This window comes from Megalobrama amblycephala, linkage group LG9, assembly GCF_018812025.1.
Source record: "Megalobrama amblycephala isolate DHTTF-2021 linkage group LG9, ASM1881202v1, whole genome shotgun sequence".
Classification (NCBI taxonomy): Eukaryota; Metazoa; Chordata; class Actinopteri; order Cypriniformes; family Xenocyprididae; genus Megalobrama; species Megalobrama amblycephala.
Genome location: NC_063052.1, coordinates 26,785,879 through 26,798,935, shown reverse-complemented (window position 1 = coordinate 26,798,935; position 13,057 = coordinate 26,785,879). Strand labels below are relative to the sequence as shown.

At 33.8% G+C, this 13,057-nt stretch overlaps 1 protein-coding gene across 1 annotated transcript in view; it reads left to right on the top strand.

Moving 5' to 3' along the window:
- The window catches only part of si:dkey-240h12.4 (death-associated protein kinase 2), a 26,727-nt gene extending 13,670 nt beyond the window's left edge, over positions 1-13,057 (top strand). Inside the window, exons 6-12 of the mRNA XM_048202460.1 lie at positions 2,792-2,840; positions 3,811-3,837; positions 8,164-8,316; positions 8,950-8,995; positions 9,109-9,198; positions 9,924-10,010; positions 12,355-13,057. Of these exons, the coding sequence (XP_048058417.1) occupies positions 2,792-2,840; positions 3,811-3,837; positions 8,164-8,316; positions 8,950-8,995; positions 9,109-9,198; positions 9,924-10,010; positions 12,355-12,435 (533 nt within the window). The 3' untranslated portion in view covers positions 12,436-13,057. The remainder of the gene's footprint in view (positions 1-2,791; positions 2,841-3,810; positions 3,838-8,163; positions 8,317-8,949; positions 8,996-9,108; positions 9,199-9,923; positions 10,011-12,354) is intronic.

Genomic DNA, 13,057 nt, shown 5'->3' with positions numbered 1-13,057 from the left:
CGGTAAAAAACCTCTGTCATCGAAGGGATGATAAGAGTTACCTTCAGATGTCTGTGCTGTTAAACCAGTTTTGTTATTATTCAGCTAACAATAAATGTGTCAACAGCTGAGTGTGTGTTTTTGTAACTGTTCAAGCTAATAGCATCTGCATTTATATAACTGCGTACAGTATTTTTTTTAGTTTGCATCTGCTCGAGTGTGTGTTTGACTCAACACCTGCCTCTGTCTCTGTATGTGTTATGTTCCTGCCTTTAGCAATATGCACAAATTTTAGTTCCTGCCATCTCCATGGAGACGATCTAACTTCAGATGGCAGCGCTGCGTCAGTTCAGCTGAAAAATGAGTGGTCAGGAACAGAAATAACTATTGTGAGATCACAAATGTGATCTCACTGCTGATGTACTGCAGAAATGTCCTTGAGTGATCTAACAGCTCATCAGTTCTGTTAAACACAATGTGTCTGCAGAAAACATACTGAAATATCACACACACACACATTCTTTGGTTGGCCTGCTACTCTTATCTCTACTCTTATCTTTTAAATATTGTCCTTGACATGAACATATATTTTTTGTGATAGAAATACACTTTATATAAATAGATGTTTTAATATGCATAATTAATATGAATAATAAATAATACATTATATATAATTTATTCAATAAATACATGTAATTAATATATTATTAAATAATAATATTTTTACAAGCTTTTGTCAGATAGAAATACACTTTATATAAATAGATGTTTTTTTTTAAATATGCATAATATGAATATTAAATAATACATTATTTATAATTTAGTAGATATATTTAATAAATGAATTATGAATGTAAATATTATAAATATATTGAATTATAAATAATGTATTCAATAAATAAATGTGATTAATATATTATTAAATAATTATATTTTTACTAGTTGTTGTCAGATAGAAAAACACTTTATAAATAGATTTTTAATATGCATAATTAATATTAATATTAAATGTATTCAATAAATAAATGTATTTAATATATTATTAAATAATTATATTTTTACTAGCTGTTGTCAGATAGAAATACACTTTATATAAATAGATGTTTTAATATGCATAATTAATATGAATAATAAACTATAAATTATTTATTCAATAAATAAATGTAATTAATATATTATTAAATATAATATTTTTACTAGCTGTTGTGATAGAAATACACTTTATATAAATAGATGTTTTAATATGCATAAATAATATGAAAAATAAATAATACATTATATATAATTTATTCAATAAATAAATGTAACTAATATGTTATTAAATAATAATATTTTTACAAGCTGTTGTCAGATAGAAATACACTTTATATAAATAGATGTTTTTTTTAAATATGCATAATATGAATATTAAATAATACATTATTTATAATTTAGTAGATATATTTAATAAATGAATTATGAATGTAAATATTATAAATATATTGAATTATAAATAATGTATTCAATAAATAAATGTGATTAATATATTATTAAATAATGATATTTTTACCAGTTGTTGTCAGATAGAAAAACACTTTATAAATAGATTTTTAATATGCATAATTAATATTAATATTAAATTTATTCAATAAATAAATGTAATTAATGTATTATTAAATATAATATTTTTACTAGCTGTTGTGATAGAAATACACTTTATATAAATAAATGTTTTAATATGCATAATTAATATGAATAATAAATAATACATTATATATAATTTATTCAATAAATAAATCTAATTAATATATTATTCAATAATAATAATAATAATAATATTTTTACAAGCTGTTGTCAGATAGAAATACACTTTATATAAATAGATGTTTTTTTTTAAAATATGCATAATATGAATATTAAATAATACATTATTTATAATTTAGTAGATATATTTAATAAATGAATTATGAATGTAAATGTAAGTAGAAGACTGTGAATATTGGTATTGGGCAATGCAAGTATCATTTTTTCTTCACATGAGCCTAAGCAAAAGTAGAATGCTACTTGATATTAAGCTGTTCCCTTTTGTTCAAAGTGACTAGCACTTTACTTATCATGAGGACATCCTTTGTGAACAACTAGAGGTTAAGTGTTTTCTAAGCACATATAGTGATTGGCTGAATTGTGATCTCAATAACTCACCAGTTCCTGAGTCTGCCCTACTTATGGCTGAACCTATCCTCAGTGATTAAGTTAACACCACCACTTTGTCATTAAAAAAAAAAAACTTTCATTTGAAAGACTAATAGGTTTATCCACACCCAAAAACTAAAATTTTCTCATCATTTACTCACCCTCATGTCATTCCAAACCTTTTGTCTTTTTGTGTGTCCTCTTTTTTTTTCTTTTTTTTTGGGTTGAACTATTAAGTCATTTTCAGTCACAAAACAATTAGAGATTACGCCTAACTAAGGCAGTCTGCTGCTTTAAATCAACAAAAAACAATCCTGCAGATTTTCTGTCAATGTAAAGTGAAGCTTTGTTCATATGAAACTCAGTAGGGAACAGAGCACAATCTGCTGTGGTTCATGTGAGGACATGATCTCAAAGAATGCACTTAATGGTATGATTTTTTTTTTTAGTTTGACTTCTCAAAAATGCTTGCTTCTGTCTGGCCAAAGCTCTCTCAAACTTATGATTAATGTAATAAAATGAGATAAGTGCGCTGTTGCAACTGAAAAAATGCTGAGGGCTTTCCAACAAGAAAGTTGGAAAGTTTTATTTTAACTTTACATTATTTTTTTCCTGACTTAAATCTTTCCTTTTTTCTCAGGCCCTGAGATCATCAACTTTGAGCCTCTCAGTACAGCAGCAGATATGTGGTAAGTCTTACCTGCTTAAATTAGTAACAAACACTCAAATGTTCATGCAAATATAAGGTTAGTGTGCATAAGGGTGTTTTTAGGCATGCTCAGACTTGATTCGCCTTCTGCAGATATCCCCAGGTGCTTGTTTAAGTGTGTGCATCTGTCTCAGCGTGCATATATATTTGTACATGCAACTGAATATGGATGTCATGTGCGAAACATTGTCAGGAGGCAAACTATTTTGGCTTTTGACAGAACGCAGTAGCTATCATCTGCTGTGCCAAAGACAACAACTCATGTCTGGTTAGCATAATATGTGTTCGGTTTACATCTTAATCATTCCTGAAGCTCAACTGGTAGAGCATGGCACAAACAAAGCTGGGGTCATGGATTCAGTTTCCAGAGAACACTGATAAAATCTGAAAAAAATTCACATAAGTCACTTGACATATAAAAGAATATATTAGATAAATAGTGAATTTCTATATCAAAATGTAAACTTTGTGAATTATATTTTATAATTATATATTTATTTTATTAATGAAATTATATATATGAAATAGCTTAAGAATATATTTTTTAATTATTTTTAGATATAATAGTTGTGTATAGTTGTATATAAACATTTTTATTTTAATATGTTTAAAAATATATATATGTAAAATAGTTAATAATAGTAATATGTTTATTTTTATAGCGCCTTTCAAGAACCCAAGGTCGGTTCACAAAATTAATACAATCAATTGACAAACTAAATATAACAGACAGTCAGAAGGGACATTCAGAAGAACAGAAGTTTACAACAAATAACTACAGATAATTAACATATAATAAAAATGAATAAATAAAATTAAAATTAATAAAATATTTTTATTATGTTACTAATATTTATTTTTGGTTTGCATGTCGAATAGCTCAGAATTCTATACACAGGCTTTAAGATTCATTTAATGATGATTAATCATGTTCTTGTGATGTTTTTCAGGAGTATTGGTGTCATCACCTACATTCTGTAAGTAGTCTTTTATTGTTCATCATCATATGACAACACTCCAGACAGCCAAATCCTTTATGAATCATTCTGCAGAAAGTCTGTTCCAGATATTCAGATTTTCAGAACTGGGACATAAATTACCTCTGAAATAAAGCCTCCCTTTGACAAGCAATGTGCTTTCTTGAGTTTATAGGTCAGGTCCCATGGGATGAGATCAGTTATGTCAGAAATGAAGCACACCAGATATGGAGTAGATAACCAACAGAATGCTTAGTAATAGCCTTCGGCTTTAAAGGATTAGTGCACTCCAGAATTCAGATTTCCTGATAATTTACTCACCCCCATGTCATCCAAGACGTTCATGTCTTTCTTTTTTTCAGTCAAAAAGAAATTAAGGTTTTTGAGGAAAACATTCCAGGATTTTTCTCCATATAGTGGACTTCACCAGCGACCAATGGGTTGAAGGTCCAAATTGCATTTTCATTGGAGCTTCAAAGGGCTCTACACGATCCCAGACGAGGAATAATGAGGAGTCTTATCTAGGGAAAGATCTGTCATTTTAAAAAAAATAAAAAATATATATATATATATGTACGTTTTAACCACAAATGCTCGTCTTGCACTGCTCTGTGATGCACCATGCATTACGTAATCATGTTGGAAAGGTCACGCGTGACGTAGGCAGAAGTACTCTGTGCAAAAAACTCATTTTTTCCCTCAACTTCAAAATTTTCTGACATCGTTGTTTTACCCTTTTTGTAAAGGTGTTCATGCTGCCTTAAAATTTAAGTTTAGTCAACTCAAATATCCACTTAGTACAACTTCGCAATTCAAGCTGACTTGTTGACAAGTTGACAACTTTCTCAGTTGGTCACACCAGGACATGATTTAGTCGCACCCTTTTTTTTTTTTGCTACAACATGGGATTAATCAATGCATGCTGATGAATAGTTGTCTTAATCTGCATACCCTAGTTTTGCACTGATGTAAAAAGACTGACAGTGACATGAGACCTCATGTTGGCAAAATATTTTAATCTTTTAACTATCAAATCAAAAAACTATCGGTCAAAAACAGAACGGTCTGACTTTATCTTTGTGAAATTATATGCTACACAAAAAAAGCATGAAACAAAAACAGCAGACAGGCTGAAGGTGATGCAAATTCACTCTCTGACAGCAGGTGGCGCTTATGGAAGAGCAGTGATACAGCATTTCCTTGGTTACCGCTGTAAACAAAGCAGCACTGCGTGACAGTATAAATAGCTACTTTAATTGGAGGTAAGACAAAAATAAAATGCCACTGCCATCGAAACTTTTCTGAAGACAGCAAGTTCCCTTCTGAGATATATTCATATAACCCCTCACCCGCAATTCAATATCTATATTTCGAGCATCGTGAACAGTGAGCTGCTCTGCCTGCTACAGAATTTTCTCCTCTTTGCGTCCGTCTTCAGCATCTCTGGCCTCTTGTTAATGGCCGTTTGCAGACTCAGGCACTATTTACCTTTATCACTGTCCCAGTAGCTCCCGAAAATAACAGAAAAACAAATACAAAAAATACAGTACAGACACTGGAGAAATGTAATGTATTTTTGTACTCATATTTTTGTTATTTTCGGGAGCTACTGGAACAGTTGATAAAGATCTACCAGTCGATCGCAACTGGCGACCCTAAAAGCCATTGCTGCTGGAAGTTGTGCCTTTTCTTTTTCCTTTGCTCACTCGGTTCCTCCCTGTCCGCACCTGTGTTCTCGTCATCAGTTGTGTCTGTATGCTGGCTAGTTGGCTCGTCCTTTCCACCAGCATCCTTGACCTCCAAACTTTGCTTTTTAAAGTATTCAGCTATTGACCTTTTCATTTTAATATGGCTTATTTCCTAAATTTCCTGAATTCCTAATTGGCGCATTTCATCATCAGTGTGCAATGCGCATGTACGTTCGCTCTCTAGCGGTTAATAAATAGAATTGCATGTGTCTTGCGGAAAAACATTGTAGCCGGAGAAACTTCTTTCTCTTTATGTCTATGACGAGTCATGCAGGTACTGGGCTACTTCGCAGTGGTGCCGAACCAGACCGCTCTAAAATAGTCCGAATATAAACACTTATTATAGGCATACCATAGTGATTCAGGATAAGACAAAAATACGGTTTGGAAAATGGATTCATGATGTACTCGTCCATTATATATTAATTTTGTTCATTTTGAACACAAAAAAGTTAGGGATTGCTAGGGATACACTGCCGTACTGTTGCACACGCACAAATTTAACAAAGTGCATGACCATGCACTCGCACAAATGCTACCACGTCAAATTTGATCTCACACATTCTCAAAAAATGGTCGCAGTCTGGAACCCTGCTAGATAAGACCCTGATTCCTCAGCTGGGATCATGTAGAGCTGCATTTAAATTGCAATTTGGACCTTCAAACCGCTGGTAGCCATTGAAGTCCACTATAGAAAATACTGAAATGCTTTCCTCAAAAACCTTAAAGGTGCTCTATGTAAGAATGACAGCTAGTGGTTGAAATGGGTACTGCAGTCAAAATTCAAAATATTGTTTGCTCCGCCCCCTCCTCCTCACACTTGACTCTCTCGGGTTGCCAGTTTGAAGACACGCAACAGGAGCGAGCTCAATTGACATTGGAAGGCGAGGAGACTTACACACTGTAAGATAATTAGTTGATTTATTGACAATTCACTGCATTAGTTTTCCGCCAACTGGCAACCCGGGGTGGTGAAATACTATTGGGTAAATTGGCAACGTGCGGTCTTGCACAGACCAAAACAAAAACAGAAACACAGAATGCAAATTTCAAAGTAAAATAACTGGCTGTAACAATGGTTTTCAGAGAAACAAGTATGTGAACTCAGCATGTTTAATAAATATCTGCAAACATATGGTATTTTTATGCTTTAGTACAGTTTTTTCAACTGAAGAAAGAAAGACATAAACATCTTGGATGACATGGGCGTGAGTAAATTATCAGGAAATGAATTCTGGAGTGAACTAATCCTTTAAGCGGGAATAAAGCAGTTGATCTTAAAGATGGTGTCCGTAATTTTTAAATGTTAACATTTTCTCCTCTCGCAGATTATCATGGAGAGATATGTCAGGAATAATGCCTGTAGAAACTATTGTATTTTGATGGAAACTATAGACCATTTCAAAGACGTAAACAACAAACAAGTTGGAATGCGTGTGACTAGTCTTGAAGTATTCCAGTGGTGCCATTTTTAAATCTCAGATCTGGTATGTGCATACTTTTAAGTCAAGTGATAATGGAACACTCAAGGTGTTTAGAAAAACAATTGAAAATAAACAATGATGTGGAATTACCGTATCCTTTAAATTTTCAGAAGGTTAGTTCCAGGCCTGGGGAGCATCCAACCATAGAGCAACATAGACCTCATTTTAATTTTGATGTTCTTAAAGGATTAGTTCACTTCTGAATGAAAATTTCCTGATAATTTACTCACCCCCGTCATCCAAGATGTTCATGTCTTTCTTTCTTCAGTCGAAAAGAAATTAAGGTTTTTGAGGAAAACATTCCAGGATTTTTCTCCATATAGTGGACTTCAGTGAGGTTCACCAGGTTGAAGGTCCAAATTGCAGTTTCAATGTTGCTTCAAAGGGCTCTACGTGATCCCAGACAAGGAATAAGGGTCTTATCTAGCGAAACAGTATGTCATTTTCTAAAAAAAAAAAAAAAATGTAATTTATATACTTTTTAACCACAAATGCTCTAACTCTGCGATCCACACGCATGATGTAATCACGTTACAAAGGTCATGCGTGACATAGGCGGAAGTACCAATCCAGTGTCTACAAAGCATGCAAAGATTAAGCCAAACGACAATATCGGACGATTTTGAATTTGGAGGATAAAATTAGATGAAGGTTTTCGCCCTACTTCCGCCCACTGACCTTTCAACATAATGCGTGGCACAACGCATGAACATCTTGGATGACATGGGGTTGAGTAAATTATCAGGAAATTTTCATTCAGAATTGAACTAATCCTTTAATAGAGGGATTAAATCAATTAACGCAATTCCACTGTGCATCGAGTGCCTCCTGCTGATCTAGTAGCTGTATTAACATGGCATTTTATGCACAGAAGCCATTGGCACATGCCGCTGTGGCACATCCAGTTGTCATTGGCATGTGCCACTAAACAAATACGTCACTTCCTTAAGCTGACGAATGGCCATTGAAATGGTCTATATTTGTCATAATAAATTTTTTATGAAGGACTTAGTGTATATATGCAGTATTTACCCCCTCTCTCAGTTCTCTAAACAGTTAAAACATTTGTTATTCATGTATATTTATGCCATCAGTTTGAGTGGCCTGTCACCATTCCAAGGGGAGACGGATGAAGAGACGCTGAGGAACATTGTGGCAATGAACTATGAGTTTGAACCTCACCACTTCAGCCAAACCAGCAACATGGCCAAAGACTTCATCCAGAAACTGCTAGTTAAAGACCAGAGGTAACAAGAATTACAGTCATTATATTTGAATCATTGGGATTATCTATCTATCTATCTATCTATCTATCTATCTATCTATCTATCTATCTATCTATCTATCTATCTATCTATCTATCTATCTATCTATCTATCTATCTACCTGTCTGTCTGTCTGTCTGTCTGTCTGGTTGAGATTTTAATCTTTAAAGGGATTTTAATCTTTAAAGGGATAGTTCACCCAAAAATGTAAATTTTGTCAAAATTTACTCACCTTCAAGTTGTTCCAAACCTGTATAAATTTCTTTGTTTACAGTTAAATTACAGTAATGTATAAATTTCTTTGTTCTGCTGAACACAAAGGAAGATATTTTGAAAAATGTTTGTAACCAAGCAGACCTTGCCCCCTATTGACTACCATAGTAGGAAAAAAAATACTCAAGATCTGCTTGGTTCCAAACATTTTTCCAAATATCTTCCTTTGTGTTCAGCAGAACAAAGAAATTTGCACAGGTTTGGAACAACTTGAGGGTGAGTAAATTATGACAAAATGTTCATTTTTGGGTGAACTATCCCTTTAACTGTCTAAACTTTTGTCTATTTAATACTTTTTAAGGGTTTAATATTGTTATTTGACTTCTGTGCATTTGTATTTAGTGAAAGAATGACAGCAGAAGAGTGTCTCATTCATCCCTGGATTAAGGTGAGATGCATAAACTTTCCCCTTTCCTCTTTTATATTTTCTGGCATAACTATTTGTCATTTTCTCATAAGGATTATTTCATTAACTGTTTTCCAAAACCGTTTCTCTTTTAGCCTCTCAATAGAACTCAGATAGCCAACAGGAACCGCTCCTCCATCAACATGAAAAACTTTAAGAAGTTCAATGCAAGGAGGAAATGGAAGGTTGGTGTTTGTTTGTTAAACAGCATTGCTGTGGGTTTTGTCTGCATGGTCAGAGAAACATGCTATTGGCTGGAGTTTGTAGACTGTTGTCACCCGCAGACCAAATTTCTTCGCTACTTGTGTGTCTCACTGCATGCTTTGTCTTTCATGTCTTTCTGTCTCCCTCAGTCAATCTCTGTCCCTCCTGTACTGATGAACATCTAGTATCATTCTTCATATCAGCCTTTAATTTCCAAATTCAGTGATTTTACATTTAATTAGCAGCCATGTTTTTACATAATGTGAGTCTTTCTTGATGATGCACACTCTTTTTATTTGCTGTGATGCCAATGGTAGCATGTCACTACCATGATGGGTTTTTTTTTTCATTAAACATATATAAAATAATTTGTAAAGGAATTCATGTAACAACAGTTGTTGTCATGACTAGGGGCTCTTAAGCTCTAAAAAAGCACCGTAAAAATGCCTGTAAAAATTGTTGCTTTAAATGTCTGGTTGCTAACACTAACTTAGCTGACTCAAATGACTTCTCTGACCTAACAGACCAATGAGTAAAGAGAGACACCTGCTGTTCAGTAGAAACTCTTGAGTCATTTTGTTACTCTGTCGTGATGCATATTTGTTGCTCTTTTTCTGTTTGGATTGTGACAAATATTTTGTGGAAATACACTGTAATATTTATTAACTATGCGAATCTTGTTGATTTTTTTCATCTGACACTGTAGATGTCCTTTAACATGGTTTCGGCTTGTAATCGGTTTTGTCGACTGCAGTTACTGTGTAAGGCTCGTGGTCCGGAGCAACAAGAACTGGTAAGAGTCTCATGCAAACAGGTTCATATATCCACCAAACATACTTTTAAATAATTAAGCGGGTAAATAAAATAAAACCCATCTTTGTACTTGTAATAACCCTTTTTTGTGACATTTTTTAAGAATAGTTATAGGGTTAGTTCAGCCAAAAATGAAAATTCTGTCATTTATTACTTACCCTCATGCCGTTCCACACCCGTAAGACCTTCGTTAATCTTCAGAACACAAATTAAGATATTTTAGTTGAAATCCGATGGCTCTGTGAGGCCTACATAGGAAGCAATGACACTTCCTCTCTCAAGATCCATAAAGGTACTAAAAACATATTTACATCGGTTCATGTGAGTACAGTGGTTCAATGTTAATATTATAAAGCGACGAGAATATTTTTGGAGCGCCAAAAAAACAAAATAACGACTTATTTAGTGATGGCCGATTTCAAAACAATGCTTCATGAAGCTTCGGAGCTCAAATGAATCAGTGTATTGAATCTGCTGTTCGGAGCGCCAAAGTCACGTGATTTCAGCCGTTGGCAGTTTGACACGCGATCTGAATCATGATTCGACACACTGATTCATTTGTGCTCCGATGCTTCCTGAAGCAGTGTTTTGAAATCGGCCATCACTAAATAATTCTAATTCTCGTCGCTTTATAATATTAATATTGAACCACTGTACTCACATGAACCGATTTAAATACGCTTTTAGTACCTTTATGGATCTTGAGAGAGGAAATGTCATTGCTCCCTATGGAGGCCTCACGGAGCAATCGCATTTCAACTAAATTATCTTAATTTGTGTTCCGAAGATTAACGAAGGTCTTACGGGTGTAGAACGGCATGAGGGTGAGTAATAAATGACATAATTTTCATTTTTGGGTGAACTAACCCTTTAAGCACAGCAAGCCACCAAATCTCATGTCAAGTGATGTCACCCTTATTTTTATTATTATTTATTTTTTACAATGGAAATTGTTCAAAGCAGCTTTATAGTATTATTACAGGAAAGTAACAGAATCAGTGATGTAAACTTCCTCAAACATGACAAGTATTCAAATTCTGCTCAAGGAAATATGGTCATTATTCAGCTCATTGCTGTAATGTGTCCAGATGTTTTCATTTTGAGTTGGATTGTAGTGGCTGTCACTTGCATTAATGTATTAGTCAGTAATGAAATCATACAGTACTGTGCACATTAGTATTTTCATCCAAAAAACAAAAACAGGTCTTAAGCCAGTTATTTATATCTTTTGTTGTAGTGTGTCTGTAGGAATATCAGAATAACATCTACATATATTCCTTTTGCCATTAAAGGATTAGTTCACTTTAAAATGAAAATTACCCCCAGCTTTACTCACCCTCAAGCCATCCTAGGTGTATATGACTTTCTTCTTTCTGATAAACACAATCGTAGTTATATTAATAAATATCCCGATGCATCCAAGCTGAAGAAAGTGCCTCCATCCGTTATAAACATACTCCCCATGGCTCTGCGTTTGTGTAAGAAAAATATCCATATTTAACAAGCTATAAAGTAAAATATATAGCTTCTATATTCAACTTACTAAAAAAAATGGAAATTACGTCTTGCAGTTGAACTGTGAGAGGCATTACACTTTCTTCGTAAATCGAATACAGAAGGCGGTCTGGCGGAAGCTAGATATTTTACATTATAACTTGTTAAATATGGACATTTTTCTTACACAAACGCATTGCCTCGCTTCAGAAGGCCTTTATTAACCCCCTGAAGCCGTGGAGTATATTTATGATCGATGGATGCACTTTCTTGAGCTTCATACTCATTGGTCCCATTCACTGCCATTATAAAGCTTTGATGCATCAGGATATTTATTCATATAACTCTTGATTGTATTCATCAGAAAGAAGAAAGCCATATACACCTAGGATGACTTGAGGGTGAGTAAAGCGTGGGCTAATTTTCATTGTAAAGTGAACTAATCCTTCAATGGCAATAATCTAATATAATTTTTGTATGTTCTTCAAGCATCTTAGAGACGTTGCCACAGTTCTTCTGGATTTAGTGTGTCTCAGTTTTTCTGTTGTCAGACTCCTTGTGCATACAAAAATCCCACTTTGTGGATTATTACAATTAATGGCAAAAGAAATGTTTGGAAATTTCCTAGTGACACAATACAGCAAAAGATATAAATAACTGGCTTATTTTTGTGAAAATACTAACGTGCCTAAGACTTTCGCCTAGTGCTGCACATGCAAATAAAATATAACACAATAATAATATTATTTAAAGACTGAAAAATAAGAGGGAGATGTGTTTAATTCTTATAAATAATGCAATGCTTAATTTTCCTGGTGTTTTCCAATCAGAGAGACTGTGAGAGCGATCAGGAGGACACAGGCACAAAACCTGCGTCCCTCTTACGCAGACGTCTTAGTAGCAGTTCATAAATCTCACTGGTAGAGGGAGTCAAAATCCACAAACATCTCCCTGTATCGAGGCGGCAGCGCTCATTCAATCTGCAGTACTTTGTAGTGCCAAGATGCCAAGAGGGGGAGACAGAGGCCGCAATCCACAGGATCTCTTCTCTCATTCAAAGGCCTTGAACCTCAGTGCATGTGATTGCCCAACCACCAGCTACACATCCAGTTACAATGGATGACATAATCTGAAAGATGGATGGGGCCATGAGATCATTGTGGTTTTCTATACTAATATGCAAGCATGTTCATAGAGTTCTACCTCTGACAGACTGAGTGTGATTCATTTACCTGAAGTGCTGTTGACAGGAGGGTCAGGTGTCTTGAAGGAGGTTCCTACAACATTACGTTTACCTTTAACTTTTTTTTTTTTTTTTACTTCAGATTTATTTCAGTGGGATTGCAAAGTTACTATAGGGACCATTTATGTAGTTAAGCTATATATAGTACAGTTCAAAAGATTTGGGATCTTTTTTTTTTTTTTTTTAATTATTGCTTTTATTCATCAAGGATGGATTAAATTTAAGTGACAGTAAAGAGTTTTATATTGTTACAAAAATATAAATGCTGTTCTTTTGAACTTTCTATTCAT